At 43.7% G+C, this 22,141-nt stretch overlaps 7 protein-coding genes across 7 annotated transcripts; 1 reads left to right on the top strand and 6 right to left on the bottom strand.

The window, feature by feature from the left end:
- Positions 1-345: 345 nt before the first annotated feature.
- BCIN_07g04920 (hypothetical protein) lies at positions 346-2,452 on the bottom strand. Its single transcript, XM_024694103.1, has 3 exons — positions 1,720-2,452; positions 740-1,516; positions 346-688 (listed from the first exon to the last, which is right to left on the bottom strand). Exons 1-3 carry the CDS (start codon positions 1,949-1,951, stop codon positions 591-593), a joined length of 1,107 nt encoding a protein of 368 aa, XP_024549892.1. The 5' UTR covers positions 1,952-2,452; the 3' UTR covers positions 346-590.
- A 1,662-nt stretch (positions 2,453-4,114) lies between these two features.
- Positions 4,115-6,218, bottom strand: Bcprp45. The gene is made up of 3 exons (XM_001554013.2): positions 5,984-6,218; positions 4,499-5,923; positions 4,115-4,441 (listed from the first exon to the last, which is right to left on the bottom strand). Exons 1-3 carry the CDS (start codon positions 6,119-6,121, stop codon positions 4,277-4,279), a joined length of 1,728 nt encoding a protein of 575 aa, XP_001554063.1. The 5' UTR covers positions 6,122-6,218; the 3' UTR covers positions 4,115-4,276.
- A 356-nt stretch (positions 6,219-6,574) lies between these two features.
- On the bottom strand, positions 6,575-7,549 carry BCIN_07g04900 (hypothetical protein). The gene is made up of 4 exons (XM_001554014.2): positions 7,361-7,549; positions 7,112-7,300; positions 6,778-7,044; positions 6,575-6,724 (listed from the first exon to the last, which is right to left on the bottom strand). The coding sequence occupies exons 1-4, from the start codon at positions 7,511-7,513 to the stop codon at positions 6,701-6,703; spliced, it is 633 nt and encodes a 210-aa protein (XP_001554064.1). The 5' UTR covers positions 7,514-7,549; the 3' UTR covers positions 6,575-6,700.
- Positions 7,550-7,750: 201 nt separating this feature from the next.
- Positions 7,751-13,535, bottom strand: Bcubp15. Its single transcript, XM_024694102.1, has 11 exons — positions 12,137-13,535; positions 11,862-11,997; positions 11,658-11,805; positions 11,142-11,604; positions 10,151-11,087; positions 9,461-10,101; positions 9,292-9,410; positions 8,740-9,235; positions 8,367-8,684; positions 8,189-8,318; positions 7,751-8,138 (listed from the first exon to the last, which is right to left on the bottom strand). Exons 1-11 carry the CDS (start codon positions 12,143-12,145, stop codon positions 8,029-8,031), a joined length of 3,507 nt encoding a protein of 1,168 aa, XP_024549891.1. The 5' UTR covers positions 12,146-13,535; the 3' UTR covers positions 7,751-8,028.
- Positions 13,536-13,749: 214 nt separating this feature from the next.
- Positions 13,750-15,586, bottom strand: Bcsfh5. Its single transcript, XM_001554017.2, has 2 exons — positions 14,522-15,586; positions 13,750-14,469 (listed from the first exon to the last, which is right to left on the bottom strand). The coding sequence occupies exons 1-2, from the start codon at positions 15,391-15,393 to the stop codon at positions 14,013-14,015; spliced, it is 1,329 nt and encodes a 442-aa protein (XP_001554067.2). The 5' UTR covers positions 15,394-15,586; the 3' UTR covers positions 13,750-14,012.
- A 133-nt stretch (positions 15,587-15,719) lies between these two features.
- BCIN_07g04870 (hypothetical protein) lies at positions 15,720-18,163 on the top strand. The gene is made up of 3 exons (XM_024694101.1): positions 15,720-16,502; positions 16,559-17,512; positions 17,574-18,163. Exons 1-3 carry the CDS (start codon positions 16,406-16,408, stop codon positions 17,651-17,653), a joined length of 1,131 nt encoding a protein of 376 aa, XP_024549890.1. The 5' UTR covers positions 15,720-16,405; the 3' UTR covers positions 17,654-18,163.
- Positions 18,164-20,242: 2,079 nt separating this feature from the next.
- BCIN_07g04860 (hypothetical protein) lies at positions 20,243-21,964 on the bottom strand. Its single transcript, XM_024694100.1, has 6 exons — positions 21,692-21,964; positions 21,209-21,540; positions 21,088-21,149; positions 20,856-21,028; positions 20,756-20,792; positions 20,243-20,694 (listed from the first exon to the last, which is right to left on the bottom strand). The coding sequence occupies exons 1-6, from the start codon at positions 21,795-21,797 to the stop codon at positions 20,649-20,651; spliced, it is 756 nt and encodes a 251-aa protein (XP_024549889.1). The 5' UTR covers positions 21,798-21,964; the 3' UTR covers positions 20,243-20,648.
- Positions 21,965-22,141: the final 177 nt, after the last annotated feature.

Genomic DNA, 22,141 nt, shown 5'->3' with positions numbered 1-22,141 from the left:
CAAAGATGGGTTTCCTTGAGATGTAATCCACCGAGAATTTTTTTGGCGAGGCTGATGTCTGGCCTTGCACAGTCTAAAGCCTCGCGTTTCGCACAAGTACTCGAGTGTTTGCCAAGTAGGATTATAAGATTTCGTTTCGCGAAAGGGGGCATGTCTAGAAGAGATATTTATTATATTATTCTGTTTGTTTTTGGGACATCATCAAGATCATGGGCTTGGCTAGCTTGCCATTACCGGTCTAATTTGCTAGGCTTTTTAGACACAAGGACAACCCTAGGTACCTAGCGATTTCACATCATAAGTATAATACTTTACTTCAATACTATTTTCCGTAAGCTATCAATCTATACGGGCTTTGAGTGTCCATATAACATTCCGTCTTAATTTCAACACGAAGACAACATTATGGCTGGTAGTCAGCAACGCTCCTATAAACGCCATTTTCCTGGTATAATCCTGTCTATTCCTATCCCAATTGCGATGTCCCGCCAAACAGCTTTTCAATGTGAATATTCTTCCAGAGCAACTCTATCACACCCGTCTCTATGAATATCACGTTTTCGTTTTCATCCAAGGGTGTAAATCGAGGATTATGAAGCTTGGTATACAGTGAAGTTGTTGAATTGCCAGTAAGCATCTGTGAATGCCGTTGCGTTGTTAGCGACGTAGTCAGTGCAAGTACCGGGACCTATTGTATGATTAGTATGAAAATATCAAAAAGAGTCAGAAAAGCGCCTACAATCAACATCATATACACTTTCGGTACCTGCCCAACTTCCGCACAAGTCAATGTTGACAATGATACTTTGATTCCTGAAGTGGTTGCCAATGTTGCAATTCGTGCTGGGAAAATCGGCAGTAGCTTCCGACCAAGTCGATGGATCTGGGCTACCAGATGAAATATCGGTTGGTATAGCATCTCGTCCAAATTGCCACATTCGAATACCTGCGGTACGTAATTCCATCGCCATAACTCCACCTCCATTCGAATTGAAATCCGCACCGAAGGTTCCTGCAGAGTCATACACACCACATCCAGCATTGGAATTCGTGCTATTCAAGCATGAAGATTGAATGGATTTTCCAGTCTCTTTGCGCTTGACATCCATGGAGCAGCCCGACGTAGTATGGAGGGTCATTTGATTTTTTGTAGAGCTCACAACGTTGACTGCCTCCATGATATCGATCTCTCCATTTGTTGGCCAATTGTTAGGATCACTTAGCCACAGTGCAGGCCATGTAGCACAACCAATGGGTGTGTGGACAATATCGAAGATGAATAGACCGTCAGTGTATTGTGTCTTGGACTCAATTCGAACTGAGAAGCGGCCAGTAGATGCATTTGGGTTACTGTCAGCTGTGACAGATGTGTCGACTCTGACAACCGCAGAACTTGACGAAGCATACGTCAAATTGTATTGAGCGGCAACTTCGGAATCAACATAATGAACGAAACCAGCTGATGGATCGTAGGTATTGAAGTAATCGAAGTTATCGAAAAAGTCAGTCCCTGAGTCTTTGGTGGATGTTAGCAAGATACACGATGTCAGGGCCATCTCGTTCAATCTCTAGCCACACGTTCATAGGGGTAGGTCTAGAACCATTGCAACTAACTCCTCTTGGATATGATAGGGAAGCCTTGCTTCTCGGATATCTTAGAAGTGTTGATGGATTCGAAATTGTTGGCTATGTAATATTGCACAAAAGAAGACAACTTACAAGTATCCTTCAGTGTATAGTTCAACTGCGAGTAATCTGGATAAGCGTTCTTTTTTGAACCTTCCACAGCGGCAACCACGATGATGATGATCAATATAATAATTCCTGCACCAAAAATCGCCCATCTCTTCTTACTCCACGCTCTCATATCCCACCACCTTGGTGCCAAGGAACTTGGATCATCAACCTCATATTTGGGTGGTGAGCCCGACGGGATATTCGTGTTTCTCATTTCGCCAACTGCTGTAGCGACCGGTATCGACTTTCTGTCCAACGAATGTTTGTCTTTCGTTTATTCCCAAAGCGATCCTTCGACGTCTAGTCCGAGTTTGGAGCGAACGTTTTGTTTCCAGAAGAAAGAAATAAAAAAACTACTTTTATTTCGTATGTGCCTGACTGGCTTGAGTGATATCTGATATCCAAATCCCGAAAGCTGCACTCAGTTTAGGATGGGCGACACGCTTGTACATATATACCTTGACTGAACAGCTTACTTTGTCTTATCCAACCAACTACAAAACGGCCGGTTATTTATGGAGAATAGAGACGTGAAAGATACTCACAGTAGGCTGAGCCAGTAAGAAAGTTCGGTCTCTCCACTTTGGGACCTGTAACCTGTAACCTGTACCAACCTGGCAGGGTGTTTTGGTCGCAACCAGGTACCTAGGAAGGATACGATGGCGAGGATGGTTGGGAAAAGAAGGTTTGATGGACATGCAGGCTGACAAGCCTCGTGTAGGAAAGCATGGGTCGACGCGGACAAAGCGAGCGAATGCACGAACGAGCGAACTTGAGATTTTAGATTTTAGATTTTAGATTTTAGAGTAGGTCAGTAGTTAGGAAGTCTAGGGAAGAACAAATTCGATGGAAGCAACAGCAAGTAGTCGATTAGATTCGAAAAGGAAAGAAGCATATCACTTAGCTTTTGGATTAAGCTGAACTAGCGGATGAATTGTAAGATCAAGATCACAGCTACACAACTCAATGCGAGAGTTATTGATCTCGAATGCCAAAACTGTTATTGTCTCGACGGTCCCAAAATGAACAAACCTTTCCAACAGCCAACAAACCAGTCGGCACTTCCCAATGCCTGTCAGCCCACCCCCCTTCCTCGTCAGGACTCAGTACAGGGCTCTCCCCTCCTATGCCGAATCATCTGTCCATACTACTCGAGTACTGTGGGGGTTTATGAGCTTCAATCAAGAATCATGATGTTGCCGTGTTGGAAGACGAAGATCATCAAGTTCGTTCGGCCAATATAAAAGTTCATAGGGAAGATAAGTCGGCATGCGTATTGGACATTGTTTCAACTAGAAGGACGAAATGCCAACTCAGACCTCAATTGAGTTTAAAGTCCGAGATATCATACGAAGACTTTGTTTTCCTTGACAACTCAGATAAGCAAAGATCTAATCAAGTTTTTTTCTTCAATTGTACGGAGGAGGTCCAGTTTTGGTGGTTCTAGCTCCAGACCCTATTTTTAGTGAGTTGTGAAAAGTCTGGGCAGGTACGAATCCAACAGAGCGAGCAGGGCAGGGCAAAGAGAGAGAAGAGGAACAGTTAATATCAATTGAACCAGCTGGCTGGGAAGTGTCTATATGCATGTATGTACGTGTCACTTCAATCAAACAAAGATGCAAAAAACACATTGCTATCGAACTACCTACCAGCTGCCATATCATTGAGTTCATACCGACAAATCTTCTCTAGATATCTATCTATCACTACAAGCCTTCGTGAAGCACTCATCGGTAGTCACTATCTTCCCAACCTCCTTGCCCTTTTCCAGCCCAGAACTCCTACGATTTACGAGACCAGCAGAAAGCATGCATCAAAATCCAAAAAAGAAAGTCGTCGTACCTTTCCAAAATTGTCGTCGTCGAAAGCCGCGTAATCAAGAGCTCACCCCTTTCACCAGTGACATCCCGAGGCGACGACTAATAATTATCCACTATTTTTTGGGGCGGGGAGAGAGAAAAAGCGGTTGAATGATTTATATAATGCGCGTATAATGTTACCCAGTAATTAAGTCTACGGTGAAATGGAAATTAGAGATACGTAAGTTTGTAAAGTAAAGAAAAACGTATGGAGAGTAGGTACAATGAAGCTTCAATGCAAGGATTTTGGATTCCGCATTACAAAAGTCTCCAATCCCATCGATGTGTAGCTAAAAACTTGGATGTCGTTGAGAGATTTTGAGTACATGAGCAAGAATTCATTGTGTATGAATATGATCTGCCTGAAGTTGGGCTAATACATTTTTTTTTTCTTCTTCTAATATCGACTACTCGAACTTGGATGATACTTCTAAGAGGGTTTGCATGCTGTAGGACAGACCAACTTGCTTGGAAATCTTATTGCTGAGAAGGTAGATTCATCAACTCTCTACAAGAGGTGCAAAATAAACCACAAAAGATAATTTAGGATCAATTAAAGACAGACACTTATGTGTCAATATACAAATGCCTAGGTCATGCTTTATACACGGGATGCCCCAATCCTATTGATTGTTTATAAATACAACGCTGTCCATGCATTCCCATGATTGTCTATCTATTTAATTATCGTCCTCATCTACTCTCGCCCGTTTGTTGGACCTTCCCTCGCTTTCCTGTAACCCATACTCTCTTTTATTAGAACTCTCACCGACCTTGCTCAGAAAATCATCGACATTGAAAACATCGCCAGCATCCTTTTCAAACTGCACTGGACCCTCTCTCGCCTGTTCACCCCCCAAATTAGCTTCATTCCCAGTCGTGACCAAGGGGAAATTTCTTACCTCAACATCTGCTGCACCTTGAAAGGTTCCCTTTCCTAGCGCATCCGCAAACCTATTACTTTTCTGAATCTTCGCCATCTCACCTTCAGCTGCTGCTTCATCATCGTCGTCATCCATATTTTGCCGTGGTCGATAAATGCTACTAATAGCATCTTGGGCTGCAAAAAGAGGTTTGTCATAGGCTTGATCCTCGTTGAATCCACTATCAAATCCACTTGTCCGGTTGAATAATCTGGAATCAAACATAGTTTCGGTTGATTGTGTAGGTTTTGCCAAGCCTAGAGCAACCTTTTCTGAGATATCTCGATTCTGCTCTCTTGCCATCATTTGAATCCTCCTCTCTGTCCCCATGCGCGACTGTCGTAATTTTCGTTCTTCATCTCTTCGTTTCTCTTGGCGCATCTTTTCTCGCTCTCTAAATTCTTCATCATCGCTATTGGACCGATCTGACTCGGATTCACTATAACTTCCAGAACGAGATCTTGAGGATCTCGAGTCTCGCCTTCGGGAGCCAGCGCCTGCTCCAGCCCTCTCTTCTCGTGCTTTCTGTGCTAACATACGAAGATGATCTTCTTTTTGTGACTTCTCTTTCTCTGCTAGCCTTTGTTGCATCAATGCTCTCTGCTTGACTTCTTCTCGTGCGTGTCTGTCTGCCGTGAAGAGAGCTTCTGCAAATTGTGCGAATTTATCATTAATAGTGACGTCCTGTAACCCTCGTCCATCTGCAGCCAGTCTCTTGTCAAGTGGAACCGTGTAACCCTTAGGATTCTTCCAGTTTGACACAGGGGGTGGAATTTTCCAAGCTTCTTGATCCTCTGCAGTCAGTTTTCGTGGAGGCGAATGCATGACTGGAGCCGGAGGACTTGGAGGACCACGGGGAATCTTCTTATGCTTGAATTTGGGAGGTTCCATGGGGTCCTGCTGCCTTTCCACAATCTTCATGATTCGATCATTTTTCCTCGAATTATCCCCCATCTGATTCGCCGGGGTGTATCTGACATAAGTAGGGTCCTTTCTTGCCCCGACATTTACGTTCTTAGGTTTCTGTGCAGCTACCGCACCGCTGACCAGAGTTGCCAAGGCATTCTTCGTTCGTTCGGTAGAAGCCGCAACTTCTTCTTCACTTGGTCTATCTAAATTAATATCGCCGGCATCAGCTCGTTGTCGAAGAGGTATAAGGTCCTTGAAAGAGGCGTGTACTATTCGTTTATCATTATGGCCTTGTCGTGCTATGGCATCGTACTTGACTTTCCCCTCGCCGTCGACTTGAAGAGCCAGCGCATTATTCGACGAAGTAGATTTGCGTCCCATATCTAAAGGATACTGTGCGACTGGAATTTCTGGGAAGGCACCTCCATCGCCAAAGTCTTCTTGTCCTCGTGGCCGCCATCCTGTTCGATTACCATATGGTGGAGGTCCGGTTTTCTGTGAACGTGATGTATTGTTAGAAGGAACCTCTAATTGCTCAAGATATGAAAGACCAACCTTCAACACAATTTGGGTATCGTCCAAAGCGCCTGCGCCTAGGATTCGAGGACCTCTCTGTTGCGCATGTTGTGGAATCTCCTCTTCTTCACCTGTGTATTTTGGTTTTGGCAATGCCCGTGATAAAGAAGCTGCCATTGATGCGATAATATGTAGACAGGCAGAATTTGATCGTGTTGAAGTGGTTTGGAGGATATAAAAACACGAGATGGAATTGCGTTTAGAAGCTTGTGCCTATCGTGAATCGATAAATGTCAAATTGTCGCGATTCTCATCCATGCTACGTCACGCTAACCTAATTGACACTAGTTTATACATGTATGTGAGATAAAGCAGAGCTTATAACAATTCCATATATAATGCTTAAGAAATAGCTAATGAGTTGTAAAATGATAATTGATACATGATAATTGATACATGGTACATGATACATGATACATGATTGACTTGTCTCTTTAGCTAATAGATTGGTACGACAGCTTACCTATTTTAGTACTGTCGAAATGCTCAAAAGTCTTGTGTATTTATATAAGGCTTTGGAGACCATGAATGAATTCACACGCACTTCTAATAGACACGGAGATGGAATAATGCATCCAATTAACTTGACTTTGATCATATTGAGCGTCACTTTTGCTAAGTGTATAGTACACAGAACCCCTCTTCGGGCCCAGAATCATTTCAATCATCTTCAAAGCCATCCCAGATCCAATTCGTTCAAACATAACCCTTTCTGGCACCCTAATCCCTATCGTTAGAATTTCTCTACACATATTGAAGCGGGGAATGCGTACCTGGAAGAAGAATCGGACAATAAAGACTTGTAGCGCAGCCATGCACATCATCATCAAGCTTTCAATAACACTGAAGTTAAAAATCCTCCTCTCCGTACTTCTCACGGTGCTGAAGTTGCGGTTTTCTCTTGTGCGGAAGTATTTTTGGTTTCTTGTAATGGTAGAGAGCTGGCCCGAGAGTTTAAAGATAGATTCCTCCAATGCGGATGTTTGTTCGGGAGTTGTGCCTTGTTTCGAGGGGATCGAAGCTCGAGGTTCGTTCTCAACCTATGGCAGTGATAGATATGTTAGTGATGGTTTCCTGAATTCACAATTCGCGGAATGTAAAACATACAGCGATTTCAAAATCGACAAACTTTTCTGAGAAAGTACTCATTTGATTGTTGAAGCAAAACCTGTACTCTCCGACCTCTGTGGCAGTGAAGACGAAGTCGCCTTGTCGCTCTTTCTCTTCCTTCATAATAATTCTTTCGTTTGGACCGACGACCTCATAATCCACATCAAAAGATCCACCAGCTTGAACCTATGTAGTATAAAATGTCAGAGATGTTCACGTAGATATCAGAGGCCAGGCGCATCGTACAGCGAAGTAAAAGGCTATTTTGGCACCTTGTTTGTCGACATTGGAGTAAAAGCATGCTTTTTCATTGGCGCTAAGCTTGTATGTGAGGGCAGTGGCAGACACAAGAGGAGAAATGCATGCCAAAAGGCCACACCAGATCAAAGATGGCTTCATGATTTATTATTGTGTAGTTGTAAAAGTAATAGATCCTTGACATTGACGCGCTTTTGGAGATATGTTGCTATCTGTCAGTCGGATAATCTTCGGGGGCAGTGAGTCTAGCGAGTAACTCCTCCTTTCCTCTAAACCAGGGGTTACAGGTGGCCTGTGTAATTCTTTACTCCGCTATCAATATCAATCAATACCGTTCACTATTTTACAGTGACAAGGCTATTTCAAGGAGAGGCACTGTGGTAAACAATTTCGCGTTTGTTATTTAGGTTACAAAGTGGCTAACGTCGTACTAGAAGGATATCTGCATCATAGTTACCATTGGTCTCCCCACCGTCCTCGATCATTTATCGCTAGGTATGAAGTTTTCTGGTGACCTATTATGTTGTTTAGAAAAAATTGACTTCGCTACCATGCCCATTGTCTACATCATCGCGTTGTCTTTATCAAAGACTGTGCCTATTTTCCCGCCAACCAATAGCGCCATGCAGAAAACCTCTCATAAGCAATGCCAAAATCTACTTCAAGAACAAGTCTCCCATGCCAGTCCTTGTGTTTCGTATCTTATCAATGTGATCTAATCCGAGTTGGTCGTCATCATCCCCAAGCATATCCCATAATGTATCGTCTAAGAGATGTTTAGTAGGGTAGATAAATCTATCATGGGTCACAACTCACCATCATTCAAGTATATAGGTTTTGTGTAAGAGCTCCTCTTGACGATCGCAAATTTGATCTTCTCAAGGTTCTTGCCTTTTATACCAGTCCGCTTCTCCAGTCGCTTCTTAGTGTCGGAAAATATTTCATCCTGAAAGTGTCAGTTGTAAGCCTCAAGATCAAGAAAATGGTGACTTACTTGAAAGATGAGAAATTTGAACGGAACGGAGTGGGCTTTGGTTGGATCACTGTGGAAGTGAAAGGCATGAATGTATTGACTGCCATTCGGTTGCGCAAGCTCTTCTTCCGGTATTCGCTCTAGTATAATCTGAATGTAATCGGTGAGATCCTTGATTAGATGACCACGAGACAGCTCTCTGTGAATTTTATTGCTGTGTGTTTCATATACTCGAATAGGTCCACCCTTTTCTTCGTCTTCTAATTGTGCTTTCTTAATCACCGAAGACACTATATCATCCACAGTTCCAGTTTTAGGCACTAGTATATCTAGTGGTTCCTACGACCAATTAGTACCCTTCCCGGATTCACACCAATAAATTAGATAGGCTTACTTCTTTTGTGACACCTTCGCTGATCCAGCTAACCTTCATAGGTTTCTTGGTATCCAATTCCGCGAGACTGATATCAAGGACCTCGAAAAATAAAGCATCTGATCTAATGCTGGTACCAGCAAATGAAGCGTAGCTACTGCTAACCATGTTGACCAGAGTGTGGTTCGACGTGCGCCTGATCGCTGTTTTGGGATTACCTGTATTTAAAGCGATAGTCCAGAATCTGATATGAGTCGGTTCAACACTCAGCTTCTCTCCAACCTTGGCAGCTACCTGATCGTAAGTGTGCTTTGCACTTAATACCAGAGTGAATGATTCGCAATTGTCTATATTGAATTCTTTGTTTCCTCTAGTTGGATGACAATGGAAAGTGATGAGCCTTCGATGACGGAGGAAATCGTAGTATAGTCGCGCATCATCTATGATGTCAGATGATTTGAGAGGCTGCTGGCGTGGGTTTAAACCATTGGAGACCATGGTAGTGGTATCCGAGCCACTGCTGCAGTTAGCATGATTCTACTTCTTCATATATATATCAATCAAGGAACTCACTCGCTTCCACTACTTCCTTCCGAAGCTCTCTGGAAACAAACAATATCGCCATCCTGTAGTTCTGCTGCCTTGAGTGATTGTTTCGCTTTCATAGGTTCGATCATGTCTGGTTTTATCTCCTATGCGATGTCAGAAAACATGACAAAATGTATAAAGGCACCAATCATACCTCGTAGAGCTTCAATCTAGTATCCTCTGGCCAATTCATACGTTTTAAGATGAACGGGGCCAGTTCTTCAACTTTACTCTGGCTACTGATATAAATGTGACCGCATCCAACTAAAGACTGGGTATCAACGTTGAACCATTTGAGAAATATGACAATTTCATCAGATCTACTTGGAGACGACCCTTCTTTCACCAGCGGATGAGCTGGCCACACCGCATCACCATTGGAATCAACTGTTTCGGCTGTTTCGGCCCAAAGCCTCAGCTCCTGTGTCTTACTACCAGCTAACTTTAGGTGAGCTTCTTCAATGGTTTGATCGTAGTCCAGGACAGGCGTGTCAGGTCTTGTTGTTTTGTTTTGACGATTGACCATGAACCAGACTCGTAGTCTTCTTGGATCAGTTCCAGTATCCTTACCAATCACTTTGATGAGCTCTCTAATAGTACACTTCTTGAGGAGTTTGTAAGATTTAGCAGCCGCAGGATCCTCGTCATGGCTTCGGTCAAATACTGTAAGATCATGTCCACCATGAGCTGCGTAGGTCTCCTGGGTAATCACCCTAACAGTAAGGTATAAGTGCTGTTCTTCACGTTCCTTCCGTCGTGCTTCTTTGAAAGCGGCCTCCTCTTCAAGTTTTCTTTCTAGGTGGTATTAGTTCAGTTCCAAGCAAGCCAGGGTGTAATAACTTACGGAGATGAGCTGGCGTATCGGCGTTGGTTACGGGAAGTAATACCTCATCGAGTCTTGCCTCGCGAATGTAGACAAGCATATATGCGCTGTTATGTCGTATGATAGGTTTTTGCGATGCATCATAAACTTGCCCATTCAAAAGGGGCATCTCTCCTCCATAATTGTCTTCCAAAACTTCTCGCATTGTGGCCTTGGTTACTTTGTCATCATCATATTTGTAGAACCACCCATCCTTTTCAGGCTTGATAAAAGCATAGTAATGTCCTGCATTGAGATCGCCGCTGTGTACAAGAACTCCATGCAGCTTATAAATCCAAGATTCGGATCTATCTGCATCATCTGACAGATATGGCGCGGCATCAAAAGTATCTGGAAATTCGTAACGATCGTTGACCTTCATCATGGAATCTCTCTCAATATCATATTCGAATCGCTTGAGCTGCAAATGAAGAACCTCGGGAAACGATTCGAAGATGACACCTTTCTTCGCATCTTGAAGTTTGTAATTTTCACCTGCGAAGTATTGATTGTCGCCATCCATTGTCTCGACTTGAATATAATCCCGGAAACTGGCTTCAATGTCCTTGTTACCGCTAACATTCAGTTGGACGTCCCAAAAATCTTCTACTCGGCGAGATTCGTAGTCGACATTTATGCAAGAGATATAGGTTCGCACTTTTCCGCAAAACAATTTAGGGAGAACGTTTTCAGCTTCAGTCCCCTTCATTCTCTTTTCCATAACCTCCATCAATTTCCTAGAAAGCTCTTGAACATCTTGCTGTTCAAAAATCTGTTTTGTATCCCAGCCAAAAGACTTGGTGAGCTCGTTGGTACTCACAGCTGCAGAAGATGACTGCAGCTGATAAAAGAGGCGTTGTAGAGTATATGCGCTGTTTGTGGTGGTGTCCTCGTCTTGCGTTGGAATTTGATATACTGCCTACGAATTGTGTTAATTTTTTCACCCCCAAGGTAGCTAGTTGCCGATACATACCTTCCGGAAGGCATTAGTAAAATATAGGGACTGAATGAGTGAGTTCAAATAACATGTTGCTCCTTGATTTTTTAACCCGACAAATCCAGTTTCTTTCTTCGAATCATAGTTGTTGAAGTTATGCCATAAAACTCCTGTTTCGTCCTCGACTATTTTTACATATGCTGTCATATTTGCTTCTCCGCTCTCAACCAACGGCCTCGGGGGGTTGGATCCAGGCCATACATGAGCATGAAGCTTGCGGGTTTCAACGAATCGAGTAAAGCCCCAGTCCCCTTCCTCTTTGGTAAATCGATGATGCGCGGTGTGGTAAGTGTAAAGCGTTGGATCATTCGGATTCCATAGAACGAGGCCGAATTGTAAACAGCATACAAAGTCGTCTGGAGGCCCATCCTCAAATCCGTGCTCCAGGTAGAAGGACACATTATCGCTATTATTTCCGTAGGGGAACATTAGAATACGCCTAATCTAATCAGTACTCATTGCGCACAAGTTTGGTATATTCCAGGTGGTTACCATGGATATCCCCCCGCATGAAAGATTGGACCATGTTCTCTCTTTTGGAGCCCTTGCCAATTTTTAATCTCCCAAGTATGATGAACCGTCTCTATGATCGGGGGTTGTTGATCCAGCGGTGGCAATACCAGCTCTCTTATAGCTTCATCTGTTATGCACATGTTAGCTTAGTGTCCTGGAACCTCCAAGGTTGGGTTATTGTACAATCATCAGCAGGCGTTGGCCTGGGCTCATCCGGATCTATGATGGCGATGTCATCCTTCTCATTGTCTGATGGTTCGACATACTCGTCCGGGTCAACAATCATATTCTCGGGGGATTGTATGTCTGCATCGATAGACTGTTTGCGGGAGATTAAATCAGTACGAGGATCAGGTACCATGTTGGCGCAAGCAGTACTTGCTACGTCAAGGCAGATATGAGATGTTGAAATATCATGGGAGGGGTGGAAGTGGGGAATGCTCAGAATCTTTGCTTACAGGATCCATGGCCGCGGTCGACAAACGGTGCAACCAGCTTCTAAACTTTTCCAGCGACCTTCTCCGATGTAGAGTAACAAACCCAATAGGAAAGAAACAAAGAGGGGTGGTGTTGAGCAGAGCAAAAGAGAAAAGAGGGCGGGTGGTATATTTCAATGCAAGCGATGGTATCTCGTATTGTGCTGCAAAACTGTACACTTTTGATAGACTTTCGATAGACTTGCGATAGTGAATGGGGTTGGCAGAACTTTGAAGGGTTGGAAGTAGTAGTGGGAGCTAGGTGTTGTTGATATCCTAGTAAGTGTAGTGTATGAACCTAGTGCCGTGTAGGGTCCTGTCCTGGCAGGATGACAATGAGTTCCTTCCTTCGCTCGGAGTTGTTCTTGCCTCCCTCGACAGCGGCAGATTGTGCTCGTGGGATGGGATGGGATTCTAATAATTAGCAAGTACCAGCTGGTCGGTAGGGCAGGGTCGGCACTCTTTGTACTAGGTAGATGGATCGGTGATATAATGATTTAGTCACCTCTCTGGGGTTCCAACTTGCTTCCGAATCCGAATGGTGATGCAAGCTGAAGTGGGTTCATTCACGGCGGAGTGGGCTACCCAGCACGATTTACGATGGACACAGACAGTGCGGCAGCGGTGATTGATGCGAATAAGAGAATCGCTTGCTTGGGGTCAGTCACAATGGAGTGTGGCGTCAATGCTCATGACGTTTGCTGATGGTGCTTGTTTGGAATAAGTTGGATACGGCATGAAGGAAGCAAGCGCCAATTGGGTTGAGGCTCGACTTGATACTCGACTTGTAGATATCACCACCTACCATTTACGACTACGACCTATCCTGGCACCTACCGTTGCTTGCTTGCTTGTTGGATAAGTTCATCTCTAGCCATCTCGACATCTGGACATCTGGACACCAGATGTTGCCTTTCCGGCAGACCGTCCTCGAGAAGCAACTTCACGTTGGTGCAGCGAGGGGGATTCACATGTATGTATGCATTACCAAGATTCTTGTCGCAAAGTTCTATCAAATGATCTGCTCTGCCAGGACCCCAGAAAAGACACGCAACAATGACAACTGGTTTGATGATCGAAGCCCAAGCAGTCAGTGTGTGAATAACCTTGGAATCCCTACAAAGAAATACCCAAGCTCAAAGTTAGAACAGCCCTGATGGATTTCTTTTATCAACAGTCTGATTGAGACAAGGCTGAGCACTAGGTATGTTAACGACTCCTGTAGGTCCGCCGCCTTATAGCATACTAGCAATATCACTACCTACCGTAGATGGCCATTGGAGGCATGCATCTGATACTCAAGAGGGCAAAGATGTTCACAATCTGATCTATCTGTTCATGTGTCAAATGCAGTAAAATGCGTCTTGTTCTGAGTGCGAATTTGGACATATGCTGAATAGCCACCTCGTGAATGCCGTTGTACTCGACTCTACCTTTGCTCATTCAGCACAACTGAAGAATATCCATTGTAACCCCAATGCTACAAAGTGAGAATGGTTCAAAAGCGAAGACTTAAATGATGAGTTGCACAAAAGAAAACAGTGAAATGTGATAATTATTGCTCATTGTTGCTCATTCCCAAGATGAGCAGGTAATGCTAACATGCATCAAGTATCTGTATAGATTCGACAAACGTTTGCACAACGCAGACTATATCATAGTCATTATATTATATTATGGTTTCTTTTGCTACATAAGGTATCAGATGAAGCTTATAAACTTCGATGAGCAACTACAAAGCAATGGATATATTGAACGCCCCAATGTAAACCGAATGGTTCCTCTCCAGAACATTAGCCGCCCATGACATTACATCCCCTCGAACTAGACCATAGATCGTGCCGTTAATTGCATCTTTCTAGGCGGTTTTCGAGGCTTCTCCCTCAGAATACTTGACTGTGAGACCACTCTTCAGTTCTCCCCCCTTTCCTCCGTACTCCTTTGGTAATTGCTCAGCAACATTAGGAATTTCACTGCCAAGATTGGATCCATAGCTGAGTGGGTGGAACTTTTTGATTGTATCGGCGCTCAAAAAGATCTTCATTGCCGTGAACACCCAGCCCATCACCAAGGGAACGTTAACAAAGAATTTCTCCTTCAAAAGCTCAGGATAAGCCATGCTGAATGTTTGGATTGTCTCTTTGGATGCAGCACGGATACTGGGGTCCATTCGTAGGAAACTGACATTGAGATAGTCGTGGACTTGGATCATACGATATGGATCAGGGCCATTTTCGGGTATCTTCTCTGTTGCTGAGGCAAGGTCCAGTTCCTTAATGGATAATTCCATGAGCGCTGCTCTCCATTTGAGAAATCTATGCCCTAAGATCAGTACTGAATCAACACAACATATAATGCGCTACTCACTCGGGAACATCACTGAACGTCTTCTTAACATCTTTGACTGCCCCATAGATGTTCCATGTGATGACTTCTTTGCCGCCCTCGGTGGTATTATAAGACGTTACATATCCCAAGTTACCAAACTTTACCTTGTCGAACTCGGTACTTTCCAAGAGCTTTTGTGGTTGCATCGTCTTTCGCCATTTCAAAGCCTCGATCAATTGAGCCTTGGCTTTAGGAACGTCTTTTGCATTTGCTCGCAAGAATTTTTCGAGGACAATACTTGTTTGAACATGAGTTTCCGATGGATCAAGTACGATGCCCCACATCTCATTGTATTCAGCTGCCTCGAGGATTGCCGGCAATTCTGAATAGAATTTGGACAATGGCGAGCCATCGTGGGTCTTGGTAGCCTTATCGAATGAGACTGAGTGTTGAGAGGTTGAAGCTGCTTTCTCCACATCGGCATCTTTGGTAGCTTCTAGTTTGGCGGCTGCTTCCGCGTCGGCCTCTTTGACAGATTCTAGCTTGACGGCTGCTTCCTGGGGTTGTTCCGTAGTGGGCTCCGCGGTTACTGATTCAGTTGTTGATGGCTCTGCGACTGTAGGTTTTGGTTCTTCGGTTGTGATTTGTGGAATTGGAGTTGAGTCATCGATCTGTACTGGCGATGATTCCGTTGTTGAAGGCTTTGGATCTTGCTCGATTGTAGATTTTGGTTGCTCTGCGGTTGTAGATTTTGGCTCCTCCACAGTCGTAGATTTTGATTCCTCCACAGTTGTAGATTTTGGCTCCTCCACAGTTGTAGATTTTGGCTCCTCCACAGTTGTAGGTTTTGGTTCCACCACTTCCTCTGGGACATCGGCCTTTGCCTGGTTATTGTTGGGTTCCGCACTCATCTTCGTGTTCGCTGTTCGACAATGAATTGTTTGCAGAGATCAGAAGGTGACTCCTCGACAAGCGCAGAGCTGCGAATTTATTTCTGTTTGATTGTGTTAATCTTGGGCAGGGGAGGATTGATTGACATCGTAATTTAAATTGTTTTGATGAGTCCCATTCTACTTTCCCTCGCCCTCCCCTCTCTCTCCTAACAATAATTTTATCTTATAACTCCCGACTCGCCGACGCTAATAAACGGCCCAGCCAAGAGCCAAACCTCGAGAGTTGGCGTTGACCAAAATCTATTGTAAGGTCTTACCAAACAAAACAAACACTCAAATCCCAAGCCATCCCAGCCAGCCAAGCCAGCCTTCTCTTCTTCTTTCTCTACCAAGTCCGCCTCCTGGGAAGTGAATGAATAGAATGGGCCAGTGAAGCTGAGCTTTGATCTGATACACAGAAAAGAAACAGCCACAGCTCCATTGCCCAACCAAGACTATATCTAAAGAGATACTCGGTAACAAGTTACAACTTTGTATACGACTTTGGTCCACCCACCAACCTCTTCATTAATTTCTTTTTCTCTCTTCAATCCAAGTTGTCCAGCAAATGATGACGCTTGGTTTGAAGGTCCATATGGAATTTTGCTATACAGTGTATCATCTTCTTTCTAGAACTAATCATATCCTTGCTTATAGGTCCGTTGGTCCCTGGCATATATCCAGATGTGCAGACGATAATGAGGTGGCTGGAAACGTATATACATACATACTTATCTGCTGCAGCCTCATATATCCATATACCCACACGAGTAGGTGCATGAAACGGTTGATTTCCATATTCACTTCCATTTAAGGGTACTCACCGATAACTTTGTCGCATCTTTCTTTGGCAATATTCTGGACACAGGTATCTGGAGTTCTCGACAATCGAACTCCAGCCTTCAAGAAGATCACTGATCTTGGCCGTTGTACGACATTCAATTGACCTTCTGCACCTTGCCTTTTCGCCTTTAATATCTTCGGCTTGAAGATGTTTCCCAAAATTTTCCTCACCGCTGCAACGGCATTGTTGTCTGCTAAGTCAACCTTTGCCCAAACTTACAGTTCTTGTAACCCATTATTCACAAGTCAGTGGCTTGCTTCGTTTCCTTATCTTGTCGAAGCTTTGCTGACCTCATACTAGCTGGCTGTCCTGCAAATACTGCCCTGGGAAAATCTATCGATGTCGACTTCACTTCAGGGTCAGTTAACTCTTTTGACGGCTCTGGCGATATTACCTACGACTCCAATGGCGCTTCATTCACAGTAGCCAAATCAGGCGATGCGCCAACACTTTCTAGCATCTTCTATATCATGTTTGGAAAGGTGCAAATCACAATGAAGGCAGCTCCTGGTGCGGGTATTGTTAGCACATTAGTTTTACAATCTGACGACCTAGATGAGATTGATATGGAATGGCTTGGAGCGGATGACACTGAAGTACAGACCAACTATTTCGGCAAAGGCAAAGTTACAGACTACAACCGCGGAGCTTTCAATCCAGCGGCGAATAACCAAGGCGAATTCATCACCTACACTATTGAGTGGACTTCAGAGCAGGTCGTTTGGTCCGTAGGTTCTACTGTAGTAAGAGTCCTTACACCCGCAACAGCCGATACCGATCAATATCCACAATCGCCAATGCAGATCAAATTTGGAGCCTGGTCAGGAGGAGATTCATCGAATGCCGCAGGCACAATTTCTTGGGCGCGTGGTCCAACCGATTACTCCAATGGTCCATTCACTATGGTCGTTCAGTCAATTGACGTGAGTGATTATTCCACTGGTACCCAATACAAATATGGAGATCAATCTGGAGACTGGACATCAATCGAGGCTATCGGTGGATCGGTGAATGGTAATGTGCCAGCATCGGCTTCATCAATTCAAACTGCTGGCGCTGCTGCTGTTACATCTAGCTCCCCAACTATCCCCGCTGGTATTAACAATGGTAATTCGGCCACTCGGACTGGATATCCTTGGGTTGCTGGAACGCAAACTGTATCGGAGGTAACATGGAGCACTGGGCCAAGCATTCCTTCAGGTTGGGAGATTTCTTCCGAGGGGAAAATTGTCCCTGTAAGTGCTTCGCCAATAAGTACGTGTCAATCTATCCCCCAATATCTTCTACCTTTTCCACACACTGACTTTGTAATTAGACATCAGCAGGATCAACCCCCTCCTTCTATGTGGGCCCTTCACCTTCTTTTTCTTCGCCGCTATCAGGAGATGGCCTTGAAACCATCACGGGCTGGGATTCTAGAGGATTTGCTGTAACAAGCACAATTTTTGTAGGATGCAGTACGGCCAAAAGCTATGATCAGCAAGGATTTCTGGTAACTGGGATAGCGGCATGCACGACTGGTGCTGGTCAAGGAGGCCTTGGTGCAAATGCCGCCGGTGCTATTGGCGGAAAAGTCAGGAGCACAAATAAAGCCGTAAATAAGCAGAGAGCTTTGCCTGCAGTCTTTTGGATAGCGGCGGTGGCTATCGCACGGTTGTGGGCTTAGGCAAACTCGATGTGTGATGTGGGTTACGCAGGTTGGATTGAAAATGGGAATGGAGTTTAATGTGATATGAAAAATTTATGGGATTGGTCACCAAACTTCAAGGAAATGAAGCTTGGAAGGCAAGGTTCCTCGCAGGGAAAGGTGTCTGCGAATACACGCACGAGGAAATAAGATAATGATGGATGATGGGCAAGAATTTTAAGGTTAATGATAATGATAAAGATGCATGATATATGATATATGATATATGATACATGGCTGCGTACATATTTAACTCTCCTTTTGGATTCAAGTGAGAGAACATGAAATTATGAGATGTAGGCTTGGAATAAAAATAAGCAGTTAATGAGGATACTACGATCTAAGGCTATCTGAGGGAGTGCTAATGCGTTGCGTATCTTGAAACTCGTCTTGAACTAACTCAAGAGAACAGGGTAGGATATCGGATATGAGAAGATGATGGTTATGAATGGGGGCGGAAGGAGGTTTGGTTTGGTGAGTTTAGTCTAATGTGAGGGAGTCATGAGTGAGAAGTATTTTACATGAATCTCAGAGAATCTCAGGCAGACTTCTTGGATAACTTTAGTTGCATGTGTTAAAGGAGGAGTTTGAAATAACGCATAGGAACAAGTGTGGAGATGGAGAATGAATGGCATGCGGGACTGGAACTTTTTGACATGTAGGATGGAAGTTGGGGAGGTTTAGGGGAGAGGAAGCGAGGGGTAGAAATAAGCGAGAGGGTTCATGTGGATGAATGGTTGAGAAGTAGTGAAGGTGTGATGCGAAGGAGCTGGAACATGAGTGAACATGGAAGAGTGAATGCTTATCTGATATTTCTGTGCTTGGGAGATACTTCTTGTATCTTTCTCGGTGTGAATAAGAAGCTCTTCTTCAAGTGATCGAATGATACGTGTTTAGTATGTATTACCATGTACTCGTGAGAGAATTTACACTCCAATATACCTTCAAGGCACATTCTCTCGATTTATATATTCAGCTTGGGCTGAGTTGCAATAATAAATGTAGACAGTGTGTATTTGGGTTCCACATTTCGGAACGGTTGTATGATTAAGACTTAATATTAGGTATCAGCAGTAGCAAAAGATCGGCATGTCTTTGAGCGGGTTAGTGAAAAAGGCGACATATATCGCAATTTGCCAGCGTCATTTTACCATCTTGCTTCCTATTGATACCATCCTGTATCGTTATTTGGATCGGAGGCTATACTGGACTTTGAACGCATCATCGGGTAGCTTGGGCTATATACAGAATCTAGGGTGCAGTGCGGAAAGTGCACCAGTGGGTGTATGAACTGATGGGTCACTGCCAACATGAACTTAAAAATGTTCTTTGGCGTATTGGTTTGTATATCTTAGAGATTAAACAACGAAAATATAGATTCTGACATCAAACAATTTAAGAATGAAATCGTTGAAAATTTCGAAAGTTGAGAAGTGACTCGTTAATCTATACGGGTACTATGTAAGTATGGTGAAAGATTCAGAGCTATCGTAGAGAGCTAGCCTACTTGTTTTTGAAAGATGCTCACGCTGAACAAATTGATCGTTTCGAGAGCACAAGATGTCCTTTCAATGTTATCTTGAGCGCCAGCTCTTTCGATGACGATGAAAAGTTTATAACTACCATGAAAGTTTTTCTTTTATTGAAAGTTTTGGTGCCATAAATCACTTTTGTGGAGACTTCATTTATACCCAGTGTTATGTTGTGCTACTCAATAGGAATTCCAACAGACAAGTGTGTGAAACAGATGCACCCGCACTAGATATGTCCGGTGTAACAATCCCAGAATTACCCGAGTCCTCAGCAGTCACGTCTAATGGTCATAGCAGTTGCCCCAAATAATTCAAAGGCAACTATCGAATAGCTGCACTGTGACCTCCCGTGAATAGTTCTAACCCGAGTCTCCAATGATTTTGTTGCACATCTAATTCTTGTACGGCTACACTAATACCTAGTGCTTACACCCCACTTTTTTATGCTGGCCCAGCTCGAGACCAGCGGAATAATGTATCGTGGTACTTTAGCGGCCTTGTGACGATCCATTCTCATTGGATACTAAATGCATTACACACGGAACGTTACAGTCCATGGTGATAGCGACAGATAACTGGCAAACCTCCAAGGTCTCTTAGGTCCCAGAAGAAGAAGGTGATTAAGCTGTGCCTAAGTGCCAATCACGAAATAAATCCAAATACCTGAATATTCATATGATGAATGGTTTCTTAATCCTTACCAATACTCTACTCATTCAAAGTCCAAGTATAAACAAGATATTGAAGGGCTTGAGACAGCGGTACTGTGGTGGAAATGTCAGACTAGAGGAAATTTATACCAATGATGAAGAAGATAACAAGGAGGGATGAAGACAGAAAGAAGCACGTATGATTATCGCATAGTAAAGCAAATGCACGATTATTAGCTCTTCGGTGCATGTGGCACTGTACATCCAAAGCTATCTACCTTCAAAGTAAAGCCATTCGTAAAGAGTTAACGAATATCGAAGCATACAGCAAAAGCTTGGAAACAAGGGTACCGGTTGATGAGTAATCCAGGATCACAAGCTCTGAGACTCCTACTTAGGAATTATCAACCGTATCGGCTGCGGTATATAAGGGAAATATATCTGCGATCCTAGTCTGCTTCTGGGACAACTTCAATGTTTCACCGCAACCGTAAATTCGTGAGCACATCCGAGCAACAAATCTACTTCCTCAGGTGCTCAGAAAAGAATGCAGCGCACTGTTGATACCTGTAGTTCAAAAAAATTCATCAGCAGATAACTTTAATGGGTATTGGAAAAGAGTACATACCCTCTAACATATTCCTTGGCACTGTCTTCATTGTCAACTATCATGGCATGTTAATTAGTAGCTCTAACTTTAGTACAAGTCAAGAATCAGAAATACTTACAGTTACCCCTAGCTCCCATCCATCCATGATGCATGGTTGAATAGGTCTCGACGACTCCGTTCCCTGCTTCGAGAACACCTTTGTATTCTTGCACAGCTTTGACATCCTCGCCATTTGAGGCAAGCACAATATGTGGAACTGTGATTTTCTCTGCATCCTCCTTCGTCAATCGGCTAGTAAACATCAGATCAATGGTGTCTCAGTATTCTAAGAAATCGAGAGAAATGCTTACCTTGGATGAACTTGACCGGACACTGTCCATGGGGTTTCTTTTTGTGAAGTGACTGCGGAAATCTACTCAAACCTTTAAAACCATAATAAATATATCAGATTAGTTGAGGGGGAAAACCTACTTTACCACCCCAGCACAACCCCAGGCATGCCCAAGCCTTTATGCCATCCCATTTCTCCCCACAATCGGCGACAACTTCCCCAACAAGCTTTTCCCATTTGTCAATAGCATATGCAGATTCCACAAACGCGGCTTTGGTGGCTTTGGCTTCCTCGCTTGGATCCTTGAACCACTCCGCTTGTGCTTTTTTCCCATTAAAGAGATCCGGGACAATAACAACGGTATTTAATGGTTCAAGAGCAGCGGCTAACAAATCGGCACCTTGTAGCGTTTGAGGTGCGGTACCAAATATATCGTAGATGACCATAAGGGCGTTTGTGGGATTAGATGCTCCTAGAACGCTTGGTTGGGATTTACGGATCTTGAAGATGAAGAAATAAAACGGATGACGCTGTTTTGGAGCGACTGCAGTTGGGCACAGAAACCAAGCAAAACACAAACGAGCCAAATAATGAGCAAATAGCCAGAAAAGAAATTGACCCACCTGAAACATATACAGGTATTCCAGCAATTGTTTCCCATGTACCTTTTGTTTTGTAGTCAATTTTGGTCACTGGTGGAATAGTGTTGCAGGCATTCTGCGTAGCCATGTTGAGCGAGTTGAGTGAGTTGAGTCTGAACTCTTTGAAGGGTAACCTCAATAAAGGTTTGAGGGATAAGAGTAGATGATGTTCGTGGTAAAAATTGACTATAAAATGAAGTCTGGGATTGAAGACCTCGAATGGATGTATCTGTTAAAATTTATATACCATCTTCCAAGTGGTTGGAGACTTTGAGATGTGATATCGTCGGTGATAGCGGCGAATAGTAATGTTAATTGCGAATTCGATATCACGTGATTTTGATACAGCCACGTGATTTACACTAGCTCCCTCTTTTCGGATCGAATCCGGTTCGGTATAAGAAGAAGCTTCCTTTATCCCCCCCCCCCCCC

Source organism: Botrytis cinerea, chromosome 7 (assembly GCF_000143535.2).
Source record: "Botrytis cinerea B05.10 chromosome 7, complete sequence".
Classification (NCBI taxonomy): domain Eukaryota; kingdom Fungi; phylum Ascomycota; class Leotiomycetes; order Helotiales; family Sclerotiniaceae; genus Botrytis; species Botrytis cinerea.
Note: the sequence above shows the minus strand (reverse complement) of the source record. Positions and strands in the feature narration are given on the sequence as shown.